The sequence below is a fragment of the Trichechus manatus genome, unplaced genomic scaffold, assembly GCF_000243295.1.
Source record: "Trichechus manatus latirostris isolate Lorelei unplaced genomic scaffold, TriManLat1.0 scaffold00048, whole genome shotgun sequence".
In the NCBI taxonomy this organism is placed as follows: Eukaryota; Metazoa; Chordata; class Mammalia; order Sirenia; family Trichechidae; genus Trichechus; species Trichechus manatus.
In genome coordinates, this window is record NW_004443984.1 from 1,616,668 (window position 1) to 1,644,542 (window position 27,875).

The 27,875-nt window shown below is 40.2% G+C and overlaps 1 protein-coding gene across 2 annotated transcripts; it reads left to right on the forward strand.

Annotated features, from left to right (window-relative positions):
* The first annotated feature begins 271 nt into the window (after positions 1-271).
* DNAJC8 (DnaJ heat shock protein family (Hsp40) member C8) lies at positions 272-27,875 on the forward strand. Of its 2 annotated transcripts, XR_002824236.1 has the most exons (10): positions 321-425; positions 2,910-3,023; positions 3,620-3,721; positions 13,393-13,449; positions 17,596-17,662; positions 18,251-18,345; positions 19,983-20,054; positions 24,696-24,787; positions 25,711-25,786; positions 27,051-27,872. XR_002824236.1 is itself a non-coding variant. In XM_004377041.3 (9 exons), exons 1-9 carry the CDS (start codon positions 348-350, stop codon positions 27,171-27,173), a joined length of 762 nt encoding a protein of 253 aa, XP_004377098.1. In that variant the 5' UTR covers positions 272-347; the 3' UTR covers positions 27,174-27,875. The 2 variants fall into 2 exon arrangements, 1 of the variants encoding a protein (XP_004377098.1); XM_004377041.3 differs by lacking the exon at positions 2,910-3,023 and having other exon boundaries at positions 272-425; positions 27,051-27,875.

A 27,875-nucleotide genomic window follows, 5' to 3' on the forward strand; every position in this document is an offset into this window, starting at 1 on the left:
CATAGAGACAGAAAGTATATTGGTAGTTGCTAGCGGCTGGGGAGAGGGGGAGTAACTATTTAATGGGTACAGGATCTCCTTTTGGGGTGATAAAAATGTTTTGGAACTAGATGGAGGCGGTGGTTGCACAATTTGTGAATGTACTAAAGTCCACTGAATTTTTTATTTTAAAATGGTTATTTATTTATTTGTTATTTCATCTCAAACAAACAAACACCCAAAAAAGGTCCATCTAAGTTAGCAGCGTCTGGCTGGGGTGCGAGCCCTTTAAGAGTCGTATCAAAGCGGGGCGGAGCTAGAGGGTCAGACGTGTAGGAACCACGTGAGGCAGTGGCTGGGCAGGGAAAATGGCGGCTTCAGGAGAGAGCGGGACTTCAGGCGGCGGAGGCGGCACAGAGGAAGCGTTTATGACCTTCTACAGTGAGGTGAGTTCGTGATACAGGAATCCTGGCGTCGCGGCGACCCCGCGCGGGCCTAGTCTGTCGGCGGGCGAAGGCAGTGGGCCGCCTGGCCTGGGCCGTTGGGCGGTTCCTCCTGTCCGGCCGTCGCGGCGGCAAGCGACTGAGGGTGCGTGTGTGTTTCCCTTGATAGCTGCTGGGGGATCCCGGAGCAATGAAAGCGGGGTCAGGGTCTGACGTAAGGATGGAGAAGGCGAGTGAGGCCAACAAAGTGCCTGGGGCCGCGCAGGGTATCCGAGGTGCACGAAGTCAGGGGCGGCAGAGCCTGGGCCTCCCTGGGGGTGACTTAGCTGTCTTGGCCCCATTTTTATTCTAAACAGAAGTGATGTCTTCTTTTAGTCTTCTGTAATGAATTGTATTAGTGGTTATTGCTGCCATTCACGAACGCCAGGCACTGTGCATCATGCCAAGGAGGGATTATCCCCATTTTTCAGATGACGAACCTGAGGTTTAGGGTGGTTGAAGTTATTAGTTCGGGGTCTCAAAACAGATAACAGCTTGGTATCATATTAAGGCCGGAGTAAGCTTGGCCTTAGCCATGTTTGTTATCGCATCCCCAGCTCCTAGTACACAGTTAAAAAAAAAAGCCCCAGAAAACCAAACCAGTTGCTGTTGAGCAGATTCTGACTCATAGCGACCCTACAGGACAGGGTAGAACTGCCCCACAGGATTTCCCAGGAGCGTCTGGTGGATTCGAACTGCCGATCTTTTGGTTAGGAGCCGTAGCTGTTAACCACTGCGCCACCAGGGTTTCCAAGTACATAGTAGATATACAGTAATATTTGTTGAGTAAATGAATGAATGAATAAATGAAAGAAAAGCATGCCATTTGGAGCCAGAAGACCCTAGGCAGTTAACTTGACTGGGAGTGAATTCTTTTAAGGCATTAATTTGGCAGAGGCATTAATTTTGCAGATCTGTAATTTCCACGTCAGTGAAATGAGAGGGTTCACATTAAAACGAGTTTTTTTTGTGATTGAAGGAGTTAATAATAAGAAAGGATTTCATAAAACATAAAGCATAAACACCTTTCTCAGAGTTAAGACTGGAGATGGGACCTCTTTTAAGTTAGAGTGAATTTGAGTAATAGAGTTGCTCCCCATTAGCTGTGAGCTACTGAAAGTTGCAACCATGTCACATTCATCTTTATTTATAGCGTTTTTAACAGTGAGTGTTACATAGTGGGTTCTCCAAAGGATTACTTTATTTTAAAATGGAAAGTAACACATGCTCTACAGTCTGTCTTTTTAAAATGCTTAATTCACCTGAAAGTGTTAATGCCTTGGTATCAAAGTTTATTGGCCTCTGATGACCCAAAAGACCTCTTAAAAGTGTTAAAAAAAAGGGGAAAGATGGTATTTTGAGGTCTAAGATGTGCCTCTCTCAAGCTATGGTATTTTCAGTCGCCTTATATGCATGTGGAAGCTGGACAGTGAATAAGGAAGATCAAAGAATTGGTGACTTTAAATTATGGTGTTGGTGAAGAATACCGAATATTCCTTGGACTGCCAGAAGAATGAACAAATCTATCTTGCAAGCAGTATAGCCAGAATGCTCCTTGGAAGCAAGTATGGCAAGACTTCCTCTCACATACTTTGGACATGTTATCAGGAGGGACCAGTCCTTGGAGAAGGACATCATGCTTGGTAGAGGGTCATGGATAAAGAGGAAGACCCTCAATGAGATGGCTTGACACAGTGGCTGCAACAGTGGGCTCAAACATAGCAACGATTGTGAGGATGGTGCAGGGCCAGGGAGTGTTTTTGTTCTGTTGTGCATGGGTTCACTGTGAGTTGGAACCGACTCATAGCACTTAACAACAGCAACAGCAGTGGCACTTGTTTCACTTACCATCTCTTAGTTAAGCCAAAAAAAAAAAAAAAATTGCAACCCTGGTTTATGTGAAGGAAGCCCTGATGGTGTAGTGGTTAAGTGCTCTGCTGCTAACTGAAAGGTCTGCAGTTTTGAACCCACCAGTTGCTCCGCAGGATAAAGATAAGGCAGTCTGCTTCTGTAAAGATTACAGCTTTGGTTTCTATGGGGCAGTTCTACTCTGTCCTATACTGCTGCTATGAATCGGAATTGACTCAGTGGCAGTGGGTTTGGTTTTAGGGGTTTGTGTGAATTAGATGGGAGAAAGTACCTAAAGGAGGACACTTTATCATTTAACCAATGTTTATCATGTACCTGACATAGTACTAGGTACTGTTTAGGTGCTGGGGATATGGTAGTAAACAACAGAGAAAAATACTTGTCTTCATAGAGCTTACATTCTGTAGAGGAGGATAAACAATGAAGAAATATGTAATATAGTGTTAGGCAGTGATAAGTGCTATGAGGAAAAATAAGTCAGTGGGGGAGTGGTTATGCTATTTTAGAAAGAATGAAGATGCTGAGAAGGAATGGCTTTTTATGTTACTGAATTTCTTTCCAACCCCGTTTTGGCCATAGGAATAAAGATGGTATACCAGAGATTCATTTCAAGTAGCATTCAACTCTGACAGTGGCACCAAGGATGTTTTCCTGGAACTACCTGGTGTTTGTTCTCCTTAGCATTGTCTTCAGGTCAGGGATTTTTCTAATTTTCATAAAGTTATTAGGTAGGCAGAGTTCATTGCTCCCCCCCATGACCCTTTTTTATATGTTGCTTTTAGCACATAGTTTAGTGTAACTGTATTTTTCTTTTCTTAAAATAAAATGTTGTAAATGGAGTATAACCACACACAAGTACGTCTTCCATCATTAGACTGGAAACTTTTTGAAGGGGAGGGCTGTGAGTTATTTCTATTTGAATCCTTTTGATGCCGGCTCTGGAATCAAACTGCTTAGGTTAACATTCTGGCTTACAAATTGGGTAATTGGGAGCAAGTCACTTAACCCTGTAACCCTCTGTTTTCTTATCTGCAAACTGGGGATAATAGTAACATCTACCTTATAGGATTATTGGGAAGAATAAATACACATAGAGTTTTTACATCATTGAAGTTTAATAAATGGTAGCTGTTGTAATTATTCCCCAAAGGTGTTAGCAAAATATCTTGCACACTGTAAACACTCAAATAAATGTTTGCTGAACATGTGAATGAATAATGTGTTAAGATAGATAATTCAGAGTTTATTATTGAATTTTACTAATGAAATTTTTATCTGCTTTATTTTAGGTGAAACAAATAGAGAAGAGAGATTCGGTTCTAACATCCAAAAATCAGATTGAAAGATTGACCCGTCCTGGTTCCTCCTACTTCAATTTGAACCCATTTGAGGTTAGTTGACTGATATTGCTGTGGCCTCTGTGATGGGGAGCTTTGAATATCTGCAGACAGATTTACATCAGAACACACATCTAATTTGTATCATAGTTGGCACGGAGAAAAGTGGTGATGTAAAGTGACAGTATATAGAGTATGGAGGTTAACTTTGAATTTGGGTGGTTTTATTGTGAGCAGAGCTTGAGAGAGACAGCATGCTAAGGAAAATGAGATGGTTTTTGCTCTGTCAAATGTTCTCCATCTTTTAGCCACCCAAATATGTGTGAATTTATTTTCATACGTGAAGAGGTAGCTAAACGAAAACCAAACCCGTTGCCATCAGGTTGATGCTGACTGATAGTGACCCTATAGGACAGAGTAAAACTGCCGCATAGGGTTTCTAAGGCTTTAATCTTTACGGAAGCAGTCTGCCACATCTTTCTCCCTTGGAGCTGCTGGTGGGTTCAAACTGCTGACCTTTCGATTAGCAGTCAAGTGCTTAACCACTGCACCACCAGGGCTTCTTGAAGAGGTAGCTACCCCCTGATAAATATAGGATCTTTGGTTTAAACCACTTGTAAAAACTTTTTTTTTTTTTTTTTTTTTTTTGGGTTTCTGTTTTTTGAAGACTAATTTTTGAAGAATTTTTTCGTTTTGAAACAGTTTAGATTTATAGAAAATTTGCAAGTAGAGTATGAAGGCTTCTTTTTTTCTGAACTCTTTGAGAGTAAGTTGTCAACATGATGAACCATCACCCGGAAATATTTCAGTATGTTTTTACTGCAAATGAGAACATTCACCTACAGAACCAGAATATAACCATCAAAACCAGGAAATAAGCAGTGGTACACTGTTACTATCTAATTCAAAGAACCCATTCAGGGTTTACTGATTGTTCCAGTAAGGTCTTTCTCCAAAAGGATCCAGTCCAGAATCTCTTGTTACATTTAGTTGTGTGTCTTTAGTCTCCTTCAGTCTGGAACGGTTTCTCAGTCTTTCCTGGACTTTCATGACCTTGACACTTCTGAAGATTACAGATCCGTTATTTTGAGACTGTTTCTCAACGTTCTAGGTTTGTCTGAATGTTTCCTCATATTAAATTCAGTTTATGCATTGTTGGCAAGAATATCACACAAGTGATGCTGTGTTCTTCTTTTTCCAGTGTATAAGGTAGTACATGATTTTGATTTATCCTATTACTAATGATGTTGATCACTTAAAGAGGTGTCTGCTAGATTTCTCTGTAAAGCTATCCCTCCCTTTTTGTAATTAATAAGTTTTTATGGGGAGCTACTTTGAGGCTGTGTAAATACCATGTTCCTCATCAAACTTTCAGTTTACTCATTTATTTGTCAGTATGAATGTATGGTTTCCTGTTTTATTCAATCCGCTACTCATCTGTCAGTTGTACTGTGGTGGCTTGCGTGTTGCTGTGATGCTGGAAGTTATGCCACCAGTATTTCAAATACAAGCAGGGTCACCCATGGTGGACAGGCTTCAGCGGAGCTTCCACACTAAGACAGACTAGGAAGAAGGACCTGGCAGTCAACTTCTGAAAAAATTGGCCAGTGAAAACCTTATGAATAGTAGTGGAACATTGTCTGATATGGTGCTGGAAGATGAGCCCCTCAGGTTGGAAGGCACTCAAAATACAACTAGGGAAGAACTGCCTCCTGAAAGTAGAGTCGACCATAATGACATGGTTGGACTAAAGCTTTCAGGACCTTCATTTGCTGATGTAGCACGTCTCAAAATGAGAAGAAACAGCTTCAAACACCCATTAGTAATCAGAACGTGGAAAGTATGAAGTATGAATCTAGGAAAATTGGAAATTGTCAAAAATGAAATGGACCGCATAAACATCGATATCCTAGGCATGAGTGAGCTGAAATGAACCTGTATTGGCCATTTTGAATCATATGGTCTTACTTGTACACGTATGGATATTATCCTATCACTGACAGCATTGTACTTCAGGATAGATCTTGAAATGTTTTTTTTGACAATGCATGCAACACCATTCGTCTGAATTTGTCATTCCCAGCATAGCAGACCCTATGGTTGTCTGATTCAAAATGGCCAATATCAGTCCATTTCAGCTCACTAATGCCTAGGATATCGATCTTTATACATTCCATTTCATTTTTGATGACTTTCAATTTTCCTAGATTCATACTTTGTACATTCCATGTTCCATTATTAATGAATGTTTGCAGCTGATTCTTCTTATTTTTGAGTCATGCCATATCAGCAAATGAGGGTCCCAAAAGCTTGACTCCATCCATGTCATTAAGGTGGACTATACTTTGAGAAGGCAGCTCTTCCCTGTCGTATTTTGAGTGCCTTCCAACCTGAAGGGCTCATCTTCCAGCACTATATCAGACAATGATCTGCTGCTATTCATAAGGTTTTACTGGCTAATTCTTTTCAGAAGTAGACCGACAGGTCCTTTTTCATAGTCTGTCTTACTCTGGAAGCTCAGCTGCAACTTGTCCACCCCGCTGGTATTTGAATACCAGTGGCATAGCTTCTAGCATCACAGCAACATGAAAGTCCCCACAGTGTGACAAACTGACAGACGCATGGGGTCTACTATGCTGGGAATGAGAAATTGAAGAGGAATATGTTGTAGTCATCGTCAAAAAGAACATTTCAGGATCTATCCTGAAATACAGTGCTGTCAGTGGTAGGATAATATCTATACACCTACAAGGAAGACCAGTTAACACGGCTGTTATTCAAATTTACACACCAACCACTAAGGCCAAAGATGAAGAAACTGAAGATTTTTACCAACTTCTGCAGTCTGAAATTGATGGAACACGCAATCAGGATGCCTTGATAATCACTGGTGGTTGGCATGGAAAAGTTGGAAACAAAGAAGAATCGGTAGTTGGAAAATATGGTCTTGGTGACAGATGCTGGAAATCTCATGATAGAATTTTTCAAGACCAGTGACTTCTTCATTGCAAATAACTTTTTTCAGCAACATAAACGGCGACTATACATGCGGACTTTGCTGGGTGGAATACACGGGAATCAAGTATATCTGTGGAAAGAGACGATGGAGAAGCTCAGTATCATCAGTCAGAACAAGACCAGGGGCTAACTGTGGAACAGACCATCAGTTGCTCATAGGCAAGTTTAAGTTGAAGCTGAAGAAAATTAGAACAAGTCCACGAGAGCCAAAGTACAACCTTGAGTATATCCCACCTGAATTTAGAGACCATCTCAAGAATAGATTTGTCGCATTGGACACTAATGACCAAAGACCAGACGAGTTGTGGAAGGACATCATACATGAAGAAAGCAAGATGTCATTAAAAAGACAGGAAAGAAAGAAGAGACCAAAATGGATGTCAGAAGAGACACTGCAAGTTGCTATTGAACATCGATTCTCTAAGCGAACAGAAAAAATGATGAAGTAAAAGAGCTGAACAGAAGATTTCAAAGGGTGGCTCGAAAAGACAAAGTAAAGTGTCATAATGACATGTGCAAAGACCTGGAGTTAGAAAACCAGAAGGGAAGAATGCGCTCGGCATTTCTCAAGCTGAAAGAACAGAAGAAAAAATTCAAGCCTTGAGTTGCAATTTTGAAGGATTCTATGGTCACAATATTGAGTGATGCAGGAAGTATCAAAAGTAGATGGAAGGAATATACAGAGTCACTGTACCAAAAAGAATTGGTCAATGTCTAACCATTTCAGAAGGTAGCATATGTTCAAGAACTGGTAGTATTGAAGGAAGAAGTCCAAGCTGCACTGAAGACATTGGTGAAATACAAGGCTCCAGGAATTTATGGAATACCTCTTGAGATGTTTCAACAAATGGATGCAGCACTGGAAGTGCTCACTTGTCTACGCCAAGAAATTTGGAAGACAGCTACCTGGCCAGCTGACTGGAAGAAATCCACATTTATGCCCATTCCAAAGAAAGGTGATCCAACAGAATGGGGAAATTATCAAACAATATCATTAATATCACATGCAAGTAAAATTTTGCTGAAGATAAATCAGAAGTGGTTGCAGCAATACTTCAACTGGGAACTGCCTGAAATTTAAGCCAAATTCAGAAGAGGACATGGAACAAAGGATATCAATCCTGATGCCAGATGCATCTTGTCTGAAAATAGAGAATACCAGAAAGATGTTTACCTGTTTTTTATTGACTATGCAAAGGCATTCGACTGTGTGGGTCATAACAAATTATGGGTAACATTGCAAAGAATGAGAATTCCAAAACACTTAATTGTGCTCCTGAATAACCTGTACATAGACCAAGAAAACGGTCCTTTGAACAGAACAAGAGGGTACTGTGTGTTTAAAATCACGAAAGGTGTGTGTGTCAGGGTTGTATCCTTTGATCATACGTATTCAGTCTGTATGCTGAGCAAATAATCTGAGAAGCTGGACTGTATGAAGAAGAATGTGGTATCAGGATTGGAGAAAGATTCATTAACAACCTGTAATAAACACGTGACACAACCTTGCCTGCTGAAAGCAAGAGGACTTGAAGCACTTACTGTTGAAGATCAAAGACTACACCTTAACATAAAGTAAACAAAAATCCTCACAACTGGACCAATAAGCAACATCATGATAAAGGGAGATAAGATTGAAGTTGTCAAGGATTTTGTCTTACTTGGATACACAGTCAACACCTATGGAAGCGGCAGTCAGGAAATCAAAGGACGTATTGCAGTGGGCAGATCTACTGCAAAAGACCTCTTTAAAGTGTTAAAAAGTAAAGATGTCACTTTGAGGACTAAGATGTGCCTCTGTCAAGCCATGATATTTTAGATCGCCTCATATGCATGCGAAAGTTGGACAATGAATAAGGAAGACTGAAGAAGAATTGATGCCTTTGAATTAGGTGTTGGTGAAGAATATTGAACATACCGTGGACTACGAACAAATCTGTCTTGGAAGAAGTATAGCCAGAATACTCCTTAGAAGGGAGGATGGCAAGACTTTGGCTCAGATGCTTTGGACGTGTTAACAGGAGGGACCAGTCCTGGAGAAGGACATCATGCTTGGCAAAGCAAAGGATCCGAGAAAAAGAAAGACTCTCAGTGAGGTGGATTGACACAGTGGCTGCAACAATGGTGTTATACATAGCAACGATATTGTGAGGTTGGTGCAGGACTGGGCAGTGTTTTGTTCTGTCGTTCATGGGGTCACTGTGAGTCGCAACTGACTTGACGGCGTGTAACAACATTTTATTCAATAGATTATATTTCATTATTATTTATCTTGATGTAGACATTGTCCCACATTTCACCAGTGGATTACCTTTCAAGCTGGTTCCTGTGTCTTTCTGACATGTCTTCATCATTCTTTGAATAATAGGCAGTTTTCCTGACCCAGCCTGGAATCAGCTGTTTCACCAAGGAGCTTGGTTTCTTTCAGTGGAGAATGGTACATAGAAACCAAGATCTAGCTCTTTTGTATTTTACGTAACCCTACTTGGAATTAACTGTTTTATCAAGAAGCCCTGATTGCTTTTATTTAAGAAAGGTATATAGAAATCAAGATTTTGGTGTAAGGTAGACTCATTGCTATTCGGGTGTCACTGCTCCCAGGCCCTATTGATGGAGAAAATTTAGGAATGCTTGTGTATCCAATTTCAGTCCAACACCACAGTTTATTCTAGTTTTCTTTTCCGTGTTTGTAACTCCCTTCTCTTATAGGGAGAAATCTGGCTTTCATTATCGTTAATGGATTTATTTACTTGATCAATTGCCATTTTGCAGCCCTTCTCCTGGTGCCACTGCTTCCCTTATGTGAATACCCTCCTTACCTCATTTTACTCTGACATTCCACATCAGGCTGTTCCACTGTGTAGAAACTTCCTACCATGCCTGGACTAAAAACCGCCATGTCAGGCCACCCCTCTATGTGAGTACTTTCCTCAGCTTGTTCAGCTCCAGCTCCCTGCCCTGCCTTCTACCCCCTCGATGCTGTCCTGTCCTTCTTGAGCTCCAGCATTCCCCACTGATCCTTCCCATTAGGTAGGTGTCCTCCTTACCCTGCTCTGGCTTTGACACTCTGTATTGGCTGCCTTCCTCCATGGAGGCCTTCCTCATCTTACTTGGGCTCTGACTCCACACTCCAGGTCACCTCCCTGTGTAGAAGACCTCTACACTCTGCTTAGGTTCCAGTTCCTTCGCCTGGCCATATTTCCACACAAATGGTCTCTCCACCCTGCTTGTGCTCCAACACCTTTCTTTAGGTTGCACACCTATATTGGACACCTTCCTACGTGTGCACCCTTTTCACCATGCTTAGGCTTTCACAACCGTGCTAGGCTGCTCTTTTGTGGGGATGTCCTTTTTGCCTTGCTTGGGTTTCTATACCCTGTGCCAGGCCACCTTCCCTTGAGGACACACCCCTTACTGTGCTGTGCTGCGCTTCCATGGGGATGCCTTCTTCATCCCTCTGGGCTCTGACACCCTGCACCAGGTTTCCCTCCCATGTTGACATCCTCACCCTGCTTAGGTTCCAACACCCTGTGCTAGGTACCTGTCCACGTGGATGCCTTCCTCAACTCAATTTGGCACCCCATGTCAGGTGGTTCTCCTTCCTATATGGAAGGCACCCTAGTTGGGCTCTAGCATCCTTTAGCTACCCACCATTCACCTGTGGCCACCTTCTTCTTTGTCCCAGTTGGGCTCTGACACTGTGCTCTTGACCATCTCAACTCCCTACCCAGAGTGGATGTCTGCTTTGTTAAAGAATCTGATGGTATGCTTTTTCTATTTAGCCATACTTTTAAACTGAGCATAGTGCCGGGAAGAAGGGACATGATCGTATAACTTACCTTTGTTTTCCATTTTTTAAGGTAATTGGTGCCTCCTGTGGAGATCTGATTGACAAGAAATGACAGATTTTGGGGGACCAGTGTGAAGGCTAGAATTCTCATGCCCTACTAGTTAATGTGGTTCTGGAAGTGAAACTCTGCCTCGTACCTCCTGTCCTGACCATAGGAAGTGTGTTTGAATATGTGAAGATATGGTGAGGTTGGCACACCCAGGAGGGTGAGAGGCTGTTTGAGTGGGCAGAAGTCCATGACCGTCCATTAGAACCTTTTTTCTTTTCTGTTTCATACAGGTGTGCCAGCTGTATTATAGGTGTAGATGTCATTGTCTTACAAAGAGGTTTGGGCCATAGGTGTAGGCCCATTGTCTTCACTGTGTTTCATGGTCACATGTGGCACCCCCAACTCTTTAAAAGATTGAAAAGGGGTTGGATTAGCTTTGAAGCCACTCTGAATATTTGTTGCCAATGATCAGTTTATATCTGATATAACTCTTGGAAAAATAACTTTTGTGGTGGGTATGTTTTCATATCCTCTTCCTTTTTGCCAGATTATTTGAAAGTAGATCTATTATGCCTAAATACTTTAGCGTGCATCTCCCCAAAGCAAGAACACTCTTCCATATAACCATAACACCATTACCACACCAGGAAAAACATTAATTCAATGACCTCATCCATTATACAGTCCACAGCAAACAATCCCAGTTGTCCCCAAAATCTCATTTATAGCTGTTTTATTTTTTAAATTCAGGATCCAGTCAGGTTTATGAATTACATTTGACATCATCATTTGTTCTAAGCTGTAGCTTTATTGGAGACTTTTTTGTGAACATGGGAGGATTTCCAGCTTTTCTCATTCATTTTGGATACCTTTAGAGTTTATTGGAGCCCTTGTGGCGCAGTGGTTAGGAGCTATGGCTGCTAACCAAAAGGTCGGCAGTTCGAATCCACCAGCTGCTCCTTGGAAATCCTGTAGGGCAGTTCTGCTGTGCCCTGTTGGGTCACTATGAGTCAGAATTGACTTGATGGCAATGGGTTTTTTTGTTTTGGAGTTTGTTGGACTTTGGTTTGCTTCAATAGATTCTTTTTTCCCAGAACCAGTTGTTCTGTGTATATTTTTGTATGCATATAGTTACCTCCTCTTACCTGTAAATCTTTTTTTTTTTTTTAATTTTGTTGTTGAGAATAGACACAGGAAAACATACACCAGTTCTACCATTTCTACATGTACAGTTCAGTGACTGATTACATTCTTGCAGTTGTATAACCATTCCCACTCTCCTTTTCTGAGTTGTTCCTCCCCTATTAACATAAACTCACTGCCCTCCTAGGGTTTCTCATCTGTAAATCTTACATGGCTTCACTCTTCCTCTTGACTGACTCTTTCTCAGTTTCTTTCTCCCTTGGGAGAAGGTATGAAGAGGTGCACTGACTCTTGAAAATTCTTTGGTTTAAGGTGATTGTTCCTCCTCCTCCCTCACTCCTGATTGTATGCCTGCCATTTGAGAATGGGTATGCTCCTGTCATAATCTCCAAAAGTCTATGGAAAGCAGCAGTGATTCTCCTTCATTGCCTACCAATTACTGCTGTAGGTGACCTGTTTGAACATTTTGAAAGCTTGCTATAAATCTTGACAGTACTTCTTACCAGGTTTTTCTGGGACCCTATAAGCATGTGACTAAACCTGGAGATAAAACTTTTTAATTTTTATTTCTCTGGTTGCAAGACTTATCTTTAATTTTTTTCCCTTTACTCCCCTTAATAACTGATCCTCAGTTCTACTATCTTTGGAATGCACTTATTTCTAACCTCTATCATTCCTTACTAGTGGTTCTCAGACTGCAGTGTGCATACAACTCAGAATGTTGATTCTGCTTCTGTGGAAATGAAGTGGGGCCTGCTCTTCTGTAATTCAAATAAATCCTTCTCAGCCTTTACCCTTTCAGCACTTTACTTTGCCTTGTATACCAAATAAACAATAGATGTATGTTGAATCATTTGACTGCATATGATATCATCTGCTTAATTATTTCTTATAATTCTCTTCCTTAAAAAGCACTTATTATATGATAATTAAAAAAAATAGGTTTCCCTTATAAATTTTGCATTTCTAGTACATAGCATGTTCAGCAGGTAGTAGTCACTGTAAAAATGTTTGATGAATGAATGAATGTATTTGTGGTGATAGGAATAGACTCCTTGTCGAAGAATGTCTACACCAAGATATCCAGTGTTGAAGAAGAATCATTAAATTTACTTGTTTAAAACAGAATTACTCAAAAAATACAGATGTTCCTGCCATATGACCCTATCCCAGCTCTGCTGAGTTGGAATCAGTCTTCCCTAGAGTGGGCCCCAGGAATTGTTCTCAGGTTTCCACAGGTGATTGTGATATTCACTCTGGGTTGAGTACCATTGGACTCTGTAAATTATAAAGTGGAGCCAAGTGTGTGTTTCTGGATTGAGATGAAAATCTGGTAGCCAGCCTAATTTTTTTTTCTTTGTTGAGTTGTTATGCTTTCTTCACATTTGCCAAGGTAAGTGGGGGAAACTTTGCGTAATGAATGAAGGAGAAATGCAACATCTTCTCATGGTGTGGAAAGGTGTAGGAAAATGATTACTTTTCTGATAGAGTAAAAATAAGCATTGTATTAATTGGGAACCCTAGCACAATATAGCTATTATTCCCTGTTATTGATTGCTTATTCATATTTTTTTAAGTAATTTTTAGAACTCTATGCCAGTCACTGTTCTAGAACACTGGGTACTGTTCTAGATGCTGTTTATAGTATGTATAAATTATTGGGCACCTCTTAAATTTATAAGCTCTTTTTATGTCTTTTACAGTTTTGATTTTGATTTCTTCCAGGTTCTTCAGATAGATCCTGAAGTGACAGATGAGGAAATAAAAAAGAGGTTTCGGCAGGTACAGTATTAATTCCCTGTAATAGATAGAGTTGAATGTTTTGAAATGTATTAAGCGTATGATTCTCTTGGGACTTGATGCTTTGGGGCTAAAATTTAACTTTTTTTATTTTTTGTAACTTAAGGCGTAGGTAACTGTTCTTTAAAAAAAGAAAACAGTGATTTAAGATCTTAAATAACTTAATGACCATAGCTTACCTGTGAATAGAATGAATTTTATATCCAAATAGAATCTCTCCAGCCCCTTAAGTAAGAGGGAGAAGTACAGGGTAGAGTAGTAGAGCTGGCAGGAAGTCATACTTACCAACTGTTGCTTCCAAGAGAGAACCTATGAAAGGATTCATGACAGTTTTTTATCTTTAGCACCTCATCCCTCAATAATTTTATCTTTTGCTGACTTAAATGATTACCCATGAAGTACCTCATTTAATATAGAGTGTTGTTTTGAAAGTTCTCTAGGAAAGGAGATCCACAAACTCTGATTCTTGCCTATTCTGATATTTAATAAGTTGAGTCAAAAGTTTTATAAGAACCTTTTTTAACAACCCTTCCAGGTTTGATAGCTGAGTAACCACTAGCGTTTTCTTCAATGAGTTGAGTAGTCACAGTCCCTATAGTCTGTTTTTGCAATTTGCATTTTTTTCGCTCTCCCCAATTTCTGTGTATCTTTTTTGCGCTTCATATTTTAATAGGGTCTGACCAGTGCTGAATATAATTCTCAGCTCCTGCATGACATACTTGTTAGTATCCGGGTTATGCTTTCTTCTTCAATACAGTAATTGCCCCCACATTACTGACTCATATTCATCTTCTGATCTGCTGTTAAGCCAACATGTTTTTTATCTTTGCCTACTCAGTCATTTCCCATTATATAACTTTATAGCCTTTTTTCTTCCTGAGTTCTGCTCTGCACTTATGTTCAGCTTTTTTCCTTTTTCTAAAATTTCATGTTTCCTAATATAATGCATTAGCAGTCTTTCCTAATTTAATAAGCAAGCATTCAAGTCCATAGTCAAAACAACTTTTTATGTAACTACATAAAGGACTCAGTAAAGGTTCTTACTGAATCACTATATATGACCTAATGGTTAAGAGTATGGGCATTGAAACTAAACCTTGGTTGTACCACTTACAAGCAGTGTGAGCTTGGGCAGGTTACTTTCAGCCTGTCTGTGCCTGTTTCCTCATCTGTAAAATACACATAATAATGGGGCCTACTCCAGGGGGTTGTTAAAAGCATTAAGTGAGGTCATATGCCTAAGCACTTAGAATAGGTCTTGGCACATAGTATATCGTCAGTATATGCTGTCTGTTTGTGATTGTGTGTTAGACACTGTGCTAAGTTCTTTACTTGCATTATCTCATTTAATCCTTATAACAATCCAATGAGATGTAGGTATCTATTATTGTCCCATTTATAGAGGAGAAAACTGAGGTAGAGATGGGCAAAGTGAATTGTTTAAGGTCTTGTAGCTAGTAAGTAATGGAAGTTGAAATTAGAACCGTGGATTCTGGCTTCAGTAATGCTGGCCTTATCATTAGGTTTCCACTTGAGCTGTCATCTGCTAACACTGTTCCCTCTGTTCCAGTTGGTTGGTTTCTGTCTGCCAGTGACCGTAGATCCGATCCGTGGTTCTTAACCCTGGCTGTGGGAAAGAAGAAATCACCTGTGAAGCTTTTTTTTTAACCTTTTTATTATGGAAATCCTTTTTTACATTTAAAAAAGAAAGAATAGAAAAATAAACACCCGTATTATCCACCACCTGTATGCAACAGTTTGCTTCATTAACTATATATTTTTGGGGAAATCGTTGTAAATTATGGTCTCCGTGACACTTTACCTCTAAATACTTCAGCATGAAGGGGCTTTGGTGGCGCAATGGTTAAGTGCTCAGCGCCTAACCAAAAGGTTAATGGCTCGAATCCCCCAGCAGCTCAGTGGGAGAAAGACCTGGCAATCTGATCCTGTAAAGATTACAGCCTAGGAAACCCTATGTGGCAGTTCTGTTGTTTTCTATAGGGTCACTATGAGTCGGAATAGACTCAATGGCCACAGCAACAACACTTTAGCATGTATCCCCTCAAAAGATGTTTTCTTGCATAACAGTTTATCCCACGTAACAAAATTAACAATAATCTCTTACTATCATCTGATACCCAGTCTAGTAGAGGTTTAAAAAATGCAGATGCCAGAGACTGATTCAGCTGGTCAGAGGATAGAAAGTAGACCTCTTTTTTTTTTTTTTTTTCCCTCAATTGTGCTTTAGGTGAAAGTTTACAGAGCAAATTAGTTTCTCATTCAAAAATTTATACAAAATTGTTTCATGACATTGGTTGCATTCCCCACAATGTGTCAGCACTCTTCCCCTTTCCATCCTGGGTTCCCTGTTTCCATTCGTCCGTTTTCCTGTACCTTCCCACCTTTGCTTTTGGGCATATGTTGCCCATTGGGCTCATGTATTTGATTGATCAAAAAGCACGGTCCTCAACGTGTGTTATTGTTTGTTTTATAGGACTGTCTAATCTTTGGCTGAAAGGTGAACTTCAGGAATGGCTTCATTTCTGAGTTAGCAGGGTGTCTGGGGGCCCTGGTCTCAGGGGTTCCTCCAGTCTCTGTCAAACCAGTGAATTTGAATTTTGTTCTACATTTTTCTCCTGATCTGTCGAGGACCCTCTATTGTGACCTTCTGGACTCAGGCTGGTGGAGGCTGTGACTAATATTTTCCTTGTGTTTCTGGTTTTCTTCATTATCCTTTGCTCTGGATGGGATGAGACCAATAGATGTATCTTAGATGGCCACTCACAAGCTTTTAAGACCCCAGACACTACTAACCAAAGTCAAATGTAGAACGTTTTCTTTATAAACTGTGTTATGCCAGTTGACCTAGATATTCCCTAAGACCACGGTCCTCAGCCCTCAACCCCAGTAACTTGGTCCCTAAAGGTGTTTGGATTTGTCTAGGAAGCTTCTATGACTGTGCCCCCTTTGTGTTCTGTTATATATATGAGTATACGTGCTGTACATACAAATATGTATGTAAAAATATCCATAGTCTAACCCATATATGTACGTGGATATACTCCTATATGCCCTCCTGCCCCTATTCGGCATACGTATCTGTCTGTGTATCTGATTGTAAGTTATTGTTTGTTTTTACCGTTGTTGTAGGATTGTATATGTTGTATATACTGTGGTTGCCTTTTTTTTTCCCCTTGTGTTCCTCTGAGTGTCTTCCTTTGCCTGGTCAGGTTATGCTGACTTCCCCCTATATGGTGTATTGTCTTTCTCTTCACCAAAGTTAACACTTGTCTACCATCTAGTTAGTGATTTCCCCTTCCCACTCCTCCCCTCCCTGGTAATGATCAAAGATTGTTTCTTTCTGTGTGTAAACCTTTTCTTGACTTTTTATAATAGTGGTCTCATACAATATTTGTCCGTTTGTGATTGGCTTATTTCACTCAGCATAATGTCCTCCAGGTTCATCCGTGTTGTGAGATGTCCTGTGGATTCATCATTCATCTTTATCATTACGTGACCTCTCTCTCTCTCTTTTTTTTTTTATTGTACTTCAGGTGAAGGTTTATAGAACAAATAGTTTCTCATGAAGCAGTAGTACACATATTGTTCCATGACATTGGTCAGCAACCCCACAACATGTCAGCTCTCTCCCTTTTCGACCCTCCCTTCCATGACCTCCATATTTTTCAAAAGCTTCGCAGGTTTGGAGCACAGCCAGAACCACTGCTTTATTTTAGAAGTTCTTCTAGGAAAGAAATGATGTCTCAGACCTGGTTTATACCCTTTAGTGCTAGAATAAGGAACATAATAGGAAAGCAGTACTTTTCAACCCCTGCTCCCCCAAATTATCACAATGTCCTCATAATGCTAGGCTTCCGATTATTCTCAGCTTTGTCATTGAAACCCTAAATGTTTCCCAGTTTTGCATTTACCTTTTGGAACTTGAATTTTGTTAAAGACCAGTATTTTTGTGCATAAGATTTACTGATTTTTTAAAAAATGCTTCTAGCTAAGATAGTCTTTTTTCCCTGGAGTACCCAGAGTACTTGGTTGTAAGGAGACACAGTGTAGGTCAGAAGTTACTAACTGTTCTTCTTTGTGACAAACCTAACTTTTTTCTTATTGTAGTTATCTATATTGGTGCATCCTGATAAAAATCAAGATGATGCTGACAGAGCACAAAAGGCTTTTGAAGGTATTTGTACATTTACCTGCTTCTGAGTAATATATTCTCAATGCTCGAGACTGTCTCTTGTCTGAGTCAAGAAAGGAATGTTCTAGTTTTGTCTTCTGGTCATAAAGAGGCTGTGGTTTTCAGTAGAACAGTTGTCATTCCAAAGCAGAATGTTGCTGTTTAAGAAGTAGATCTTAACTTTGCTGTGTAAAACTTTTATATGCCAACAAAGACTGTTACTGCGTTGGATTTTTTTTTGAACGTAAAAATTATTGGAAATATCACTGAATTAAATCTAGATGTAGTGTATTTAGTCTTGTGTGTAGATTTAATTTTCTCCAAGGCTCTTAAGGAATTCATTGCTTTTAGTTGTATGTTTTTAAATTAGTTAAACAACAGTAAATAACTTAACAAACTAGGGAATGCTTTTAGATGGCTTAAGCCCATTTGCACTGCCTGAGTATAGTTCAGTTCTACTCTGTCCTATAGGGTCGCTATGAGTCGGAATCGACTCAACAGCAGTGGGTTTGGTTTTGGATTTTTTTGAGTATAGTTCAGACTTTCAGAGGGTATTTTGCAGAAACAGTTAATTTCAATGTTTTGCATTAGCTGTGGACAAAGCTTACAAGTTGCTACTGGATCAGGAGCAAAAGAAGAGGGCCCTGGATGTAATTCAGGCAGGAAAAGAATACGTGGAACACACTGTAAGTATTTATAGTGCTGCTGTGTTTACAGGAAGTACCAGCAATTTTTGGGCAACTTGTAGGAGGGTAAATGTTAGCATAGCAATGCCTGCTGGCTTCATTGGTGGCCACTTTTCTGGTCTCCACCACTTTGCTGTGGTGGTCGAGATAAGTGTGTGCCTATAGCTGTAATTACTGAGAACTCAGGGAGAGAAACGGCTAGGACATGGCTCCTACCTCTTTCCCTACCACCCCATGTTTTGGAGATAGAGCTTTTCTTGCCCTCTTGTTACATGTTGCCATGTTCCCCCATTCTGAGAGTGGAAAAGTAGAGCAGTGCTGTGACGTTTGACCCTTGATTTTTAATTTTTATCCTTGTCCCTGTGAAGTGGTTAGAATATGGGCTTGAGGAAGGCTGGCAAGGGGATATGAGTAATGTTTAAAACTAAGAAATTAATATCAGGGCTGGGAAGGACATTAGAAAGTGACAAAAGAAATGCAGTTAGCTGACATTACTTTTTGCTCTTGGGAGCATTACCTAAATCTCCTGTGTGATGGGAAATGTTAAGATGGCTTGCTTGAGGTAAGAAAGGCTTTTGTTTTGATTTTTAACTTACTGGGGCAAGAATCTCAAGGCCATTTATAAGAACTATTTCAGAGTCAGTGCTGACAATATGTTGGAAGAGAGTATGGATATGATCTTTCCTTTGAAGAGCTTTAGAATCTGAAACAGAAGTTTATAACCAATAATAATGAGTCTAGTTGAGATGAGGAAAATGGGTAAAAAAGAGGAGACAGAGGGCCATAATATGTCCTGTTGATTGTGTATTGGAAGTGATGGCACCTGTAGGCCCAATTCCTGTAGAAACCAGACAAGTGCCTGACAATTTCTCTTTAAATCATTGTGGTAGAAATACCCTTCTGTAGTTTACCTGTAAGAGAGCTATCTTTAGACATCCTGACCACAAGGTGGCAGTAGGGCCTTTCTGAGCTTGGAAGGCACTTGTTGGCGTTTTGCTGGTGTGATAGAATGAATGGTTATTTAATGGAGTAATGTCATTCTTGTGTAAATGGGTATATTTAGTCTTTTTTTTTTTTCAGTCTCAATGGTGGGCAAAGTGATAGAAACATCAATAATATGATGTAAAAATTATTAGTTTAAAGGGGTTTTACAGTTAAAATTGTCAAGAATACAGTTGTAGAAATGCTAAAACAAAAAAACAAAAAAACACAAACTTAATGCCACAGACTCTGTAACTTCTAAAACTTAACAAAATATATTGACTTTGCTATAAACACATAACCACAAGTTCTGAAAGGTAATTGGTTAATCCATTCAGCATGTCAAAGGCTCTTTGGATCTGGCAAAGGATCTGAGGAGTTGGGGATAACCCCTAGCTGACCCCCCTTCACCTTCTTGGTAGATTGGCTTTTAGATGAGGTCAGAGAAAGGACCCATGGTTCGTAGTTTTTCTTGATTACATTGGTGTTTTCGGGGTGGAAGATGAGGGGCTCATCTTTTTTTTAATGTAAACTTTTTGTTAAACTCTAACATACCTTCATAAAAGTGTACATATCATATGTGTAGATCTTGATGTATATTCTCAAAGTGTGGGTGCTAATCTTTTTATGAAAACTTTTTTTTTTTTTCCTTTTAGGTGAAAGAGCGAAAAAAGCAATTAAAGAAGGAAGGGAAACCTACAAACGTGGAGGAGGATGATCCTGAGCTGGTGAGTTAAATATGGGAAAAGTCCCCTGATGGGGTGAGATTGATTTTACTGATCGGTGGGTTAAACAGAGAGAAGCCTAAAGCATGATGCATATGTGCCTTCAACATTTTATTTTAATGTAAAACATTTTTTAATGTATGTTATTCATCCTTTTTTTGGTGTGGGGCTGTGGCCTTTTCTTTGAGTGTAAGTCCCCTGATTGGAGTTCCCCGTTGACTTTATTTTATAAACCACACAAAGCATTCTCTCTAATTTCTACTTTTAATTTCTTTTCAAGTGTATTGAAAACTTCGGTACTTGTGAAGCAGACTAAGAGCAAAATCATAGATATTTATGATTCTTTTTCCAGTTGTTTCCAGATGTCTCACCTGTACCTAATCCAACAGCAGTAATTTTTAGGGACTCGTGTTGATTGAATCTTGCAAAAGCATTCAACTTAGTTTTCAAAGAAATAAGTTTTTGTAACCATATTTATCAATTTCTGTGATACTTCAATTACATAACTACAGTAATAATTACAAATCGCATAAACAGCTTTGGAAACAAGTGCAGCTGACTCTTGATAAGCAGACAGCTGTCAGGTAGCCATAGCACTCTTTGCGTTCCCGAGGAAATGGAGAACATTGGTGAATCCAGTGAGTTATTTAGTAGAGCTTGGTTAGGGGAGATTCTACTTAAATATGTGTATCTGATTGCCTCACTAACCTGAAAAATTTAAAATCGTCTTAACCTGTCACAGTTTAGATCAATGTGTAGCTTATACCAGGTACTTATCTTGTTTTTCAAGATTTATAGAGGAGAGGCTGTCTTGCTAGGGAAACTTCCTTCTTGCAACTTCTTGCTTTAGTGATTTTTCGAACAGTGAGTGGTCCCATCTTTTTTGTGGTCACACTGTTTGAGAACGATTAGGTCTTCCCCAATAGCCACTTATTTGGGGATTTACTCTTGTAATGTTTTAGTATTTTCTTCTCAGTCCTATTTCCCTTCTATTTAATTGTCCTCCAGTCTTTCTGAAGACTCTCACAAATGCTCTTTGGTCCTTCTAAGTTGATAATTATTCTGCCTTTTTTGGTTATCTTTTTATTTTTCTGATTATACAGGAACACATGCTAATGATAGAAAATTTGGAAAAAGCAGAAAAATTAAAAAAATAAAAGTCCTTGTAACCATCCGTCCAGGAGAGTTAGCTTTTAAAGATAGTGAAATATTGTTTACAGAGACCTTCACCCCTTTGGTGTTTGTCCTTATGAGGGACTGGGGTTCATCATCATTGCTTTCACTAAGCAGTGCCTGGAAGGTAACAGCACTGAAGAGAAGTGACAGAACTGTTTTTTTTAAAAAATATTTTACTGTGTTTTCAGTGACAGTTTACACAGCAAATTAGGTTCCCATTTAACAGTTTTTATGGGTACTGTTCCGTGACATTGGTTACGATTTTCACAATGTGTCAGCATTCTCATCTCCATTCTGTTGGTTTTGTTTCCATTGATCTAGCTTCTCTTTCCCTGCTTGCCTTCTCATCTTTGCTTCTGGACAAATGTTGACCTTTTGGTCTCATGTAATTGTTTAAGGGAGCGTGTTACTCACAGATGATATTGTTGGGTACCTTAGAGCAATAGTCTTGGAGGTTCCTCTAGTCTATTGATCCAGTAAGTCTGGCTTTCTTTAGGAATTTGAATTTTGTTCTGTATTTTTCTTGCATTCTGTTTGGGACCTTCTATTTGTGTCCCTGGTCAGAATCATCAGTAGTGGTAGCTGGACACCATCTAGTTCTTCCGGTCTCAGGCTAGAAGAGGCCATGGTTCAGGTGGGCTGTTAGTTCTGTGGACTAGTTTCTTCTTTGAGTCTTTGGTGTCCTTCTTTCTCTTTTGTTCCAGACGAGTAGTGACCAACAGTTGTATCTTAGATGGCTGCTTGCAAGCTTTTAAGACCCCAAATGCTACTCACCAAACTAGGTTGTAGAACATTATCTTTACAAACTATGTTTTGCCAGTTGAGTGAATCGTCCCATGAGACTATGGTCCTCAGTCTTTTTTTTTTGTTTTTACTGAACTTTATTATTATTATTTTTTTAATTGTACTTCAGGTGAAGGCTTACAGAACAAATAGTTTCTCATGAAACAGTAGTACACATATTGTTTTATGACATTGGTTAACAACCCCACAACATGTCAACCCTCTCCCTTCTCGACCTTTTTTTTTTTTTTGGTGAAAATATACATAGCCAAAGATACACCATTTCAAAAATTTCTACATGCACAGTTCAGTGACATCGACTATGCTCTTCCAGTTGTGCTGCTATTCTCACTTAAGATGAAGGCTTACAGAACAAAATAGTTTCTCATTAAACAATTAGTACACATGTTGCCCTATGACAATGGTTAACAACCTCACAACACATCAGCAGTATCCTTACTCAACCTTGGGTTCCCTATCACCAGCTTCCTTGTCCCCTTCTGCCTTCTGGCCCTTGTCCCTGGACTGCTGTACCTCATTAGTCCCATTTGGTTTTACGGAGCTGTCCACTCCCCGGCCGAACGGTGAAACTCGGAGATGACTTCACCACTAAGCGAAAAGGGTCTCTGGGGGCCATACTGTTGGGGGTTTCTCCAGTCTCCTTTAAGCCAGTATATCTGGTCTTTTTTTTGTGAGTTAGAATTTTATTCTACGTCCTTCTCCAGCTCTGTCCAGAACCCTCTGTTGTGATCCCGGTCAGAGAAGTCAGTGATGGTAGCCAGGCACCATCTAGCTGTACTGGACTCAGTCTGGTGGAGGCCTTGGTAGCTGTGGTCCATTAGTCCTTTGGACTAATCTTTTCCTTGTATCCTGTTCTCTTCATTCTCCCTTGCTCCCGAAGGGGTGAGACCAGTGGAGTATCTTAGATGGATGCTCACAGGCTTTTAAGACCCCAGACGCTACTCACCAAGGTAGAATGTAGAACATTGCCTTTATAAACTGTGTTATGCCAGTTGAGCTAGATGTTCCCCGAGTATGGTCCTCAGTCTTTTAACCCAGTAAACCAATCCCACGAGGTGTTTCGATATGTCTAGGAAGTCTCCGTAACTGTGTTCCCTGTGTGCTTTATTATATATATGAATATATATACAGCACACTAAAACATGTATATACATATGCCTACAGATACACCTATACAAGCAGATGCATGCACTCAGATATGCCTTCCTGTATACGTATGTATGTACATATCTACCTATGTAACCACACTCATATTTTTTGGTTATTACTGTTGTTGTAAAACTGTATATGTTATAGCATTTACCAGAATTGTCCCTTATTCTTGCATACTTCTAAGTGTCTTCATTTGCTTTGGTCGCATTGTGCAGACTTCACCCATATTGGGTATTACCAGTGACAGAAACTGAGACTCCTTTACTTCCCTTTTCTCTGTACATCACTCTTTACTCCAGTGTCTCTGATTTAGGAGACAGGCCCAGTTAAATCTGCATGGTGGTTATTTTCTGTATTTTTTTGTACTTTATATTTGAGGGGAAAAACTTTTAAAGCCGGAGCAAAAACATAAGCTCTGTTCTTAAGATCTCGGTAAATGGTTAAAACTGATGGGGGAGGGAACTGTGATTTTATTAACTTTGTGTGACAGGGCTGGGTCACTTATGTTTTCTTCTTTCTTTTTTCTGTAATCCTAATAAATTTTAATAATTGCCTCTGTTTCTACCTTTGTAAGACTATTACATAGTAAATTTTTGAAAGGCTCTTTGCCTTTCTGTTTTCAACCTAATGTTTTATTATCTGTTTCCGTCAGTTAGAATATAAGTTCAGCTTCATAAAACTGAGATCCAAAGTGGTGGTGGTTTGAATCAGAGATTTGTTTTCTGTCCTATATAGTAGTCTTTGGAAAGATGGCCCTGGGGTGATATGGTGGTGCTGTACCATGTCTCATCCAAGGACTTAGTCTCCTCCTTTCCGTGGCTCTGCCAAAAGGATGTTGCCTCCATCCTTGTAGTCCAGGATATCTCATCACCTCACCCATGTGCCAAACAGCAGACTAGAGGAAAGAGGGTAGAAGGGATAAACCAGCTTCCTTTAAGAACATTCCAGAAAGTCGTTTTTCCTTACATTCCCTTGGCTAAAACTTAAGTTTCATGGCCACAGCTAGCTACAAGAAAATGTGGGAAAAATAGACTTTATGGTGGGTGGCCATGGGCCTTAAGGAAGAACTGATAACGGGGGAGGGAGTCAACTAGTAGGCTTGCACAGTTAGTAAGCCCCCAAGACTGGTCTGTTTGATAGCAGCTTCGTATCTTTAGTACCTAGCTTGGTAAAAAGAAAGAATGAAATTTATTTTTGGAAGTTCTTTTGAGGAAAAGGCCTTCTAAAACTCAGGTGGTGGTAATAAGGAAAAGGAGCTTTTTTTCTTATTGGATGCTTTTAATCAAAATAAGATTCTGTGTATCATCTGCATGGTAGAAGTAGAAAGATCTCATAGATGGATGTGTTATTTAACTCCCAAGAGAAAATCAGCATCATTAAGTGGGTCTCTCTGAAGAATCTTTTTTCCTTGCTGGGTTCTAATCTGCTTTTGACTTGGGCTCTATTTAAAAGTACTTGATTCAGATTGTTGGTAAAATTTTTAGTTTTCTTATGTTCTTAATTTTCTTGTAGTTCAAACAAGCAGTATACAAACAGACCATGAAACTCTTTGCTGAGCTTGAAATTAAAAGGAAAGAAAGAGAAGCCAAAGAGATGCATGAAAGGTACATATCAGTATATTCATTTAAACCTTACCTAAATACCTAGATCAGCCCAATTGGTCTTTGGGAGATTTTCCTAATGAAAGAATGATAGTGCATCAATCAAGAGACCATCTAAAATTGTTATCCAGAACAGCCAAGCTTTTGAATCACCAAGGTAAAAAATTATTGCTTTAACTTTTGGGAAATATTGAATAGATCTTTCCTTTGGGAGTTCATAATCAAGAATGGTGCGTGTTTTCTTTCTGATTTCCTAGAATAAAATAGGCAGAGTTATTAAGGCCATTGTTACTGAGGCCAGAACCTTTTGCGTGACTAGTGGCTGCTATAGTGAGTATGTAGTATCATATAGTATAATGACTTAGAAAATGTTGATTATTCTAAAGTGTGATATCCCTTGGTGCATCAGAAATGTTGTTAATTTGGTTTATGTATTTTGTGTTGTTAATTGGTGTTTAGCAGTAACTAAATTTTGCTCATTGAGGTTATTGTGTGTAATGTCCTTGTCTTGGATAGGGTTTTGCCCCGAGAACCTCTTGAGTAAGAACCTCTGCCGTTGCAATGGTCATTCTGCTTAATAACTGAAGTAAGGTTGCCTGGGTTCTTGATGTAGGTTTGTCATTGATTGAGCCCAAAACCTCAGATTATTGTTGGCTGGGCTTTCATTACCATGTCTGTGTGTCTTTATAACAGAGATCTTTGTGTCTGGCCCCACACCCCTGCCCACAGTTTCATCTGCATGTTTTAGAGCGAGATATTCACGAAAGTGCTATGAGCTGTTTCCAGGCAGCCATCTTTATAGCATCCTGTGTATAGGGAATTGATATACTTTATTTGCTTGCTCCTGTAGGAAAAGCCTTAACCTGTATGGTTAACACAGTCTATAAATATCATATAAATAGTCTATGGTCTGGTTTTCCTCTTAGGAAGCGACAAAGGGAAGAAGAAATTGAAGCTCAAGAAAAAGCCAAACGAGAAAGGGAGTGGCAGAAAAACTTTGAGGTAAGTTTTCAAGGTGGTCAGGGATTCTTATTCCAGAATTAAAAAAACTTCCCAGAATAGAAACTTTGTCCCTGGAGGCATCCCCACAGACAGGGAAATGGGATACATGGGGAAGAGTGGAAAATTTGAAGAATGAGTCTGGGCCCTAGCTCAGTTACCTTCAAGCTCTGTGACCGTGGGTAAGCGCAGTGAGGATCCCTGAATGGTGTTTTAGAGATTATGGTAGGCAGAGCTGCCACCTGGGCCCAAGAAAAATGATTGGTACGTCAGGGGTAAATATAGAGTAGGGCCCTCCTTAGAGGCCTGGTGATAGAAACTGAGGCTCATGTGACCCCAGTGTTTAGCCTGCAGAAAGACTTATGGCTTTGAACTTGACTCCTTTTCAAGACCCTGGTATATCCCTCACGTGCTCAGCTGATTTCCTGGGTTTTAGCAGCATTTTATCTTTTCTTCTGTAGAATTTAGGACTTAAGGTAGTGGTTGGCTAACCAGAGTTGATGACTTTGTTTCTGTCCCACTTCATGTATGAAAAGAGAAAATGAGCAGGCCCCTTGATAAAGAGAGAGAGATCTTAGTGAAACCCTTAACACAACTGGCTAGGCATCCGTCCATGTTTTTGGGGGTGGCAGGAAAAGGTAGTGGAAAGAGTTCCTGTAGTGCTGCTTAGTTGTATGGCCTTGAGAAAACAATTTAACCTCTCTGAGCCTCAGTGTCATCATTTGTGAAATGTGGGTGGCAGGATACACCTTAGTCAGGTCTTTGTGAGGATTAGAAATAGCATGCTAAACATCTAGTCCAGAGGTCCCGCCAAAATGGTGACCTCATTGTTATGGTGAGTGTTACTCAGTGTTACTTATTTACCCCCCTCCTCTTCCAACCTGGAGCTCATCCTGCCTTCTAGGGGTGATGTGACACTTCCCTGCGTCCGTGAAGTGGGAGAAAAGTTCTGCTGTGTTCTTCTCTTAGAGCTCTGGTGGCACAGTGGTTAAGAGCTCGGCTGCTAACCAGAAGGCTGGCAGTTGGAATCCACCAGCTGCTCCTTGGAAACCATATGGGGCAGTTCTCCTCTGTCCTACAGGGTTGCTATGGGTCGGAATCGACTCGACAGCAACAGGTTTGGTTTTTGGGTTTTTGGTTGGTTCTGCTCTTGGACCATTTCAGAGGACAGTGCTGGTCTGCAGGAGGGTGGGTGGGATGGCAGAGCAGATTGAGGCGCTTCCTCTCATTAACCAGCTTCCTCACTTCCAATTTCTTTTGTGCTTAGGAAAGTCGAGATGGTCGTGTGGATAGTTGGCGAAATTTCCAAGCAAACACCAAGGGGAAGAAAGAGAAGAAAAATCGGACCTTCCTGAGACCACCAAAAGTAAAAATGGAGCAGCGTGAGTGACCACCTGGGGTCACAGCCACAGAACCTTCCTCCAACTGCCTCCCCTCCTGCTTTGAAGGACTCATTCTTCCCACCCCTACCCCAACATAGAGTAGTATTTGCTTTTTAGTCCATTTTGTTTCAATACAATTTAATATCAATCAGAGTAATTCTTTTGTACATTGAAATGAGGAGCTCGGTTTTAAAACAAAGACCTTCCCCATCCCCTACCCCCAGAGCAGCCAGGATTGGAAGGTGCCACCATTGGTGCTCCTTCTGTTCCCACAGCCTGTAACTTAATGTTTTGTACTTCACTGAATTGTGATGGTTAGAACTTCATGTATAGTTTATGGAAATCATCCAATTAAACATGTTGCTTAAAATGGTGTTGCAGTGACTTTCGAGACAACCCTGGACCATCGTAGGAAGCCCTTTTCCTTCAGTAGCTTGTTTCTGAGCGTGGCATCCTTTGAAGCCGCAGATCAGACAGGGAAGGCAGTGCAGGCAAGCAGAGCAGTCACTTAATGCCCTGCCGCCCCATAGTGTTTGGCATGTGCCCTCCTAATCTGACTGACCAATCAGCTTGGCATGAGGCTCCGAGCCATGCAAACCTACTCACTTTCCAAAGAGCTAGCTGTCCTCTATCCAGTACCATTGTGTTCTAGCCTGTCTGTATTCGTTAGTAGTAAAATTCTGTATGTGTAATAAATTTTTGTACCCAAA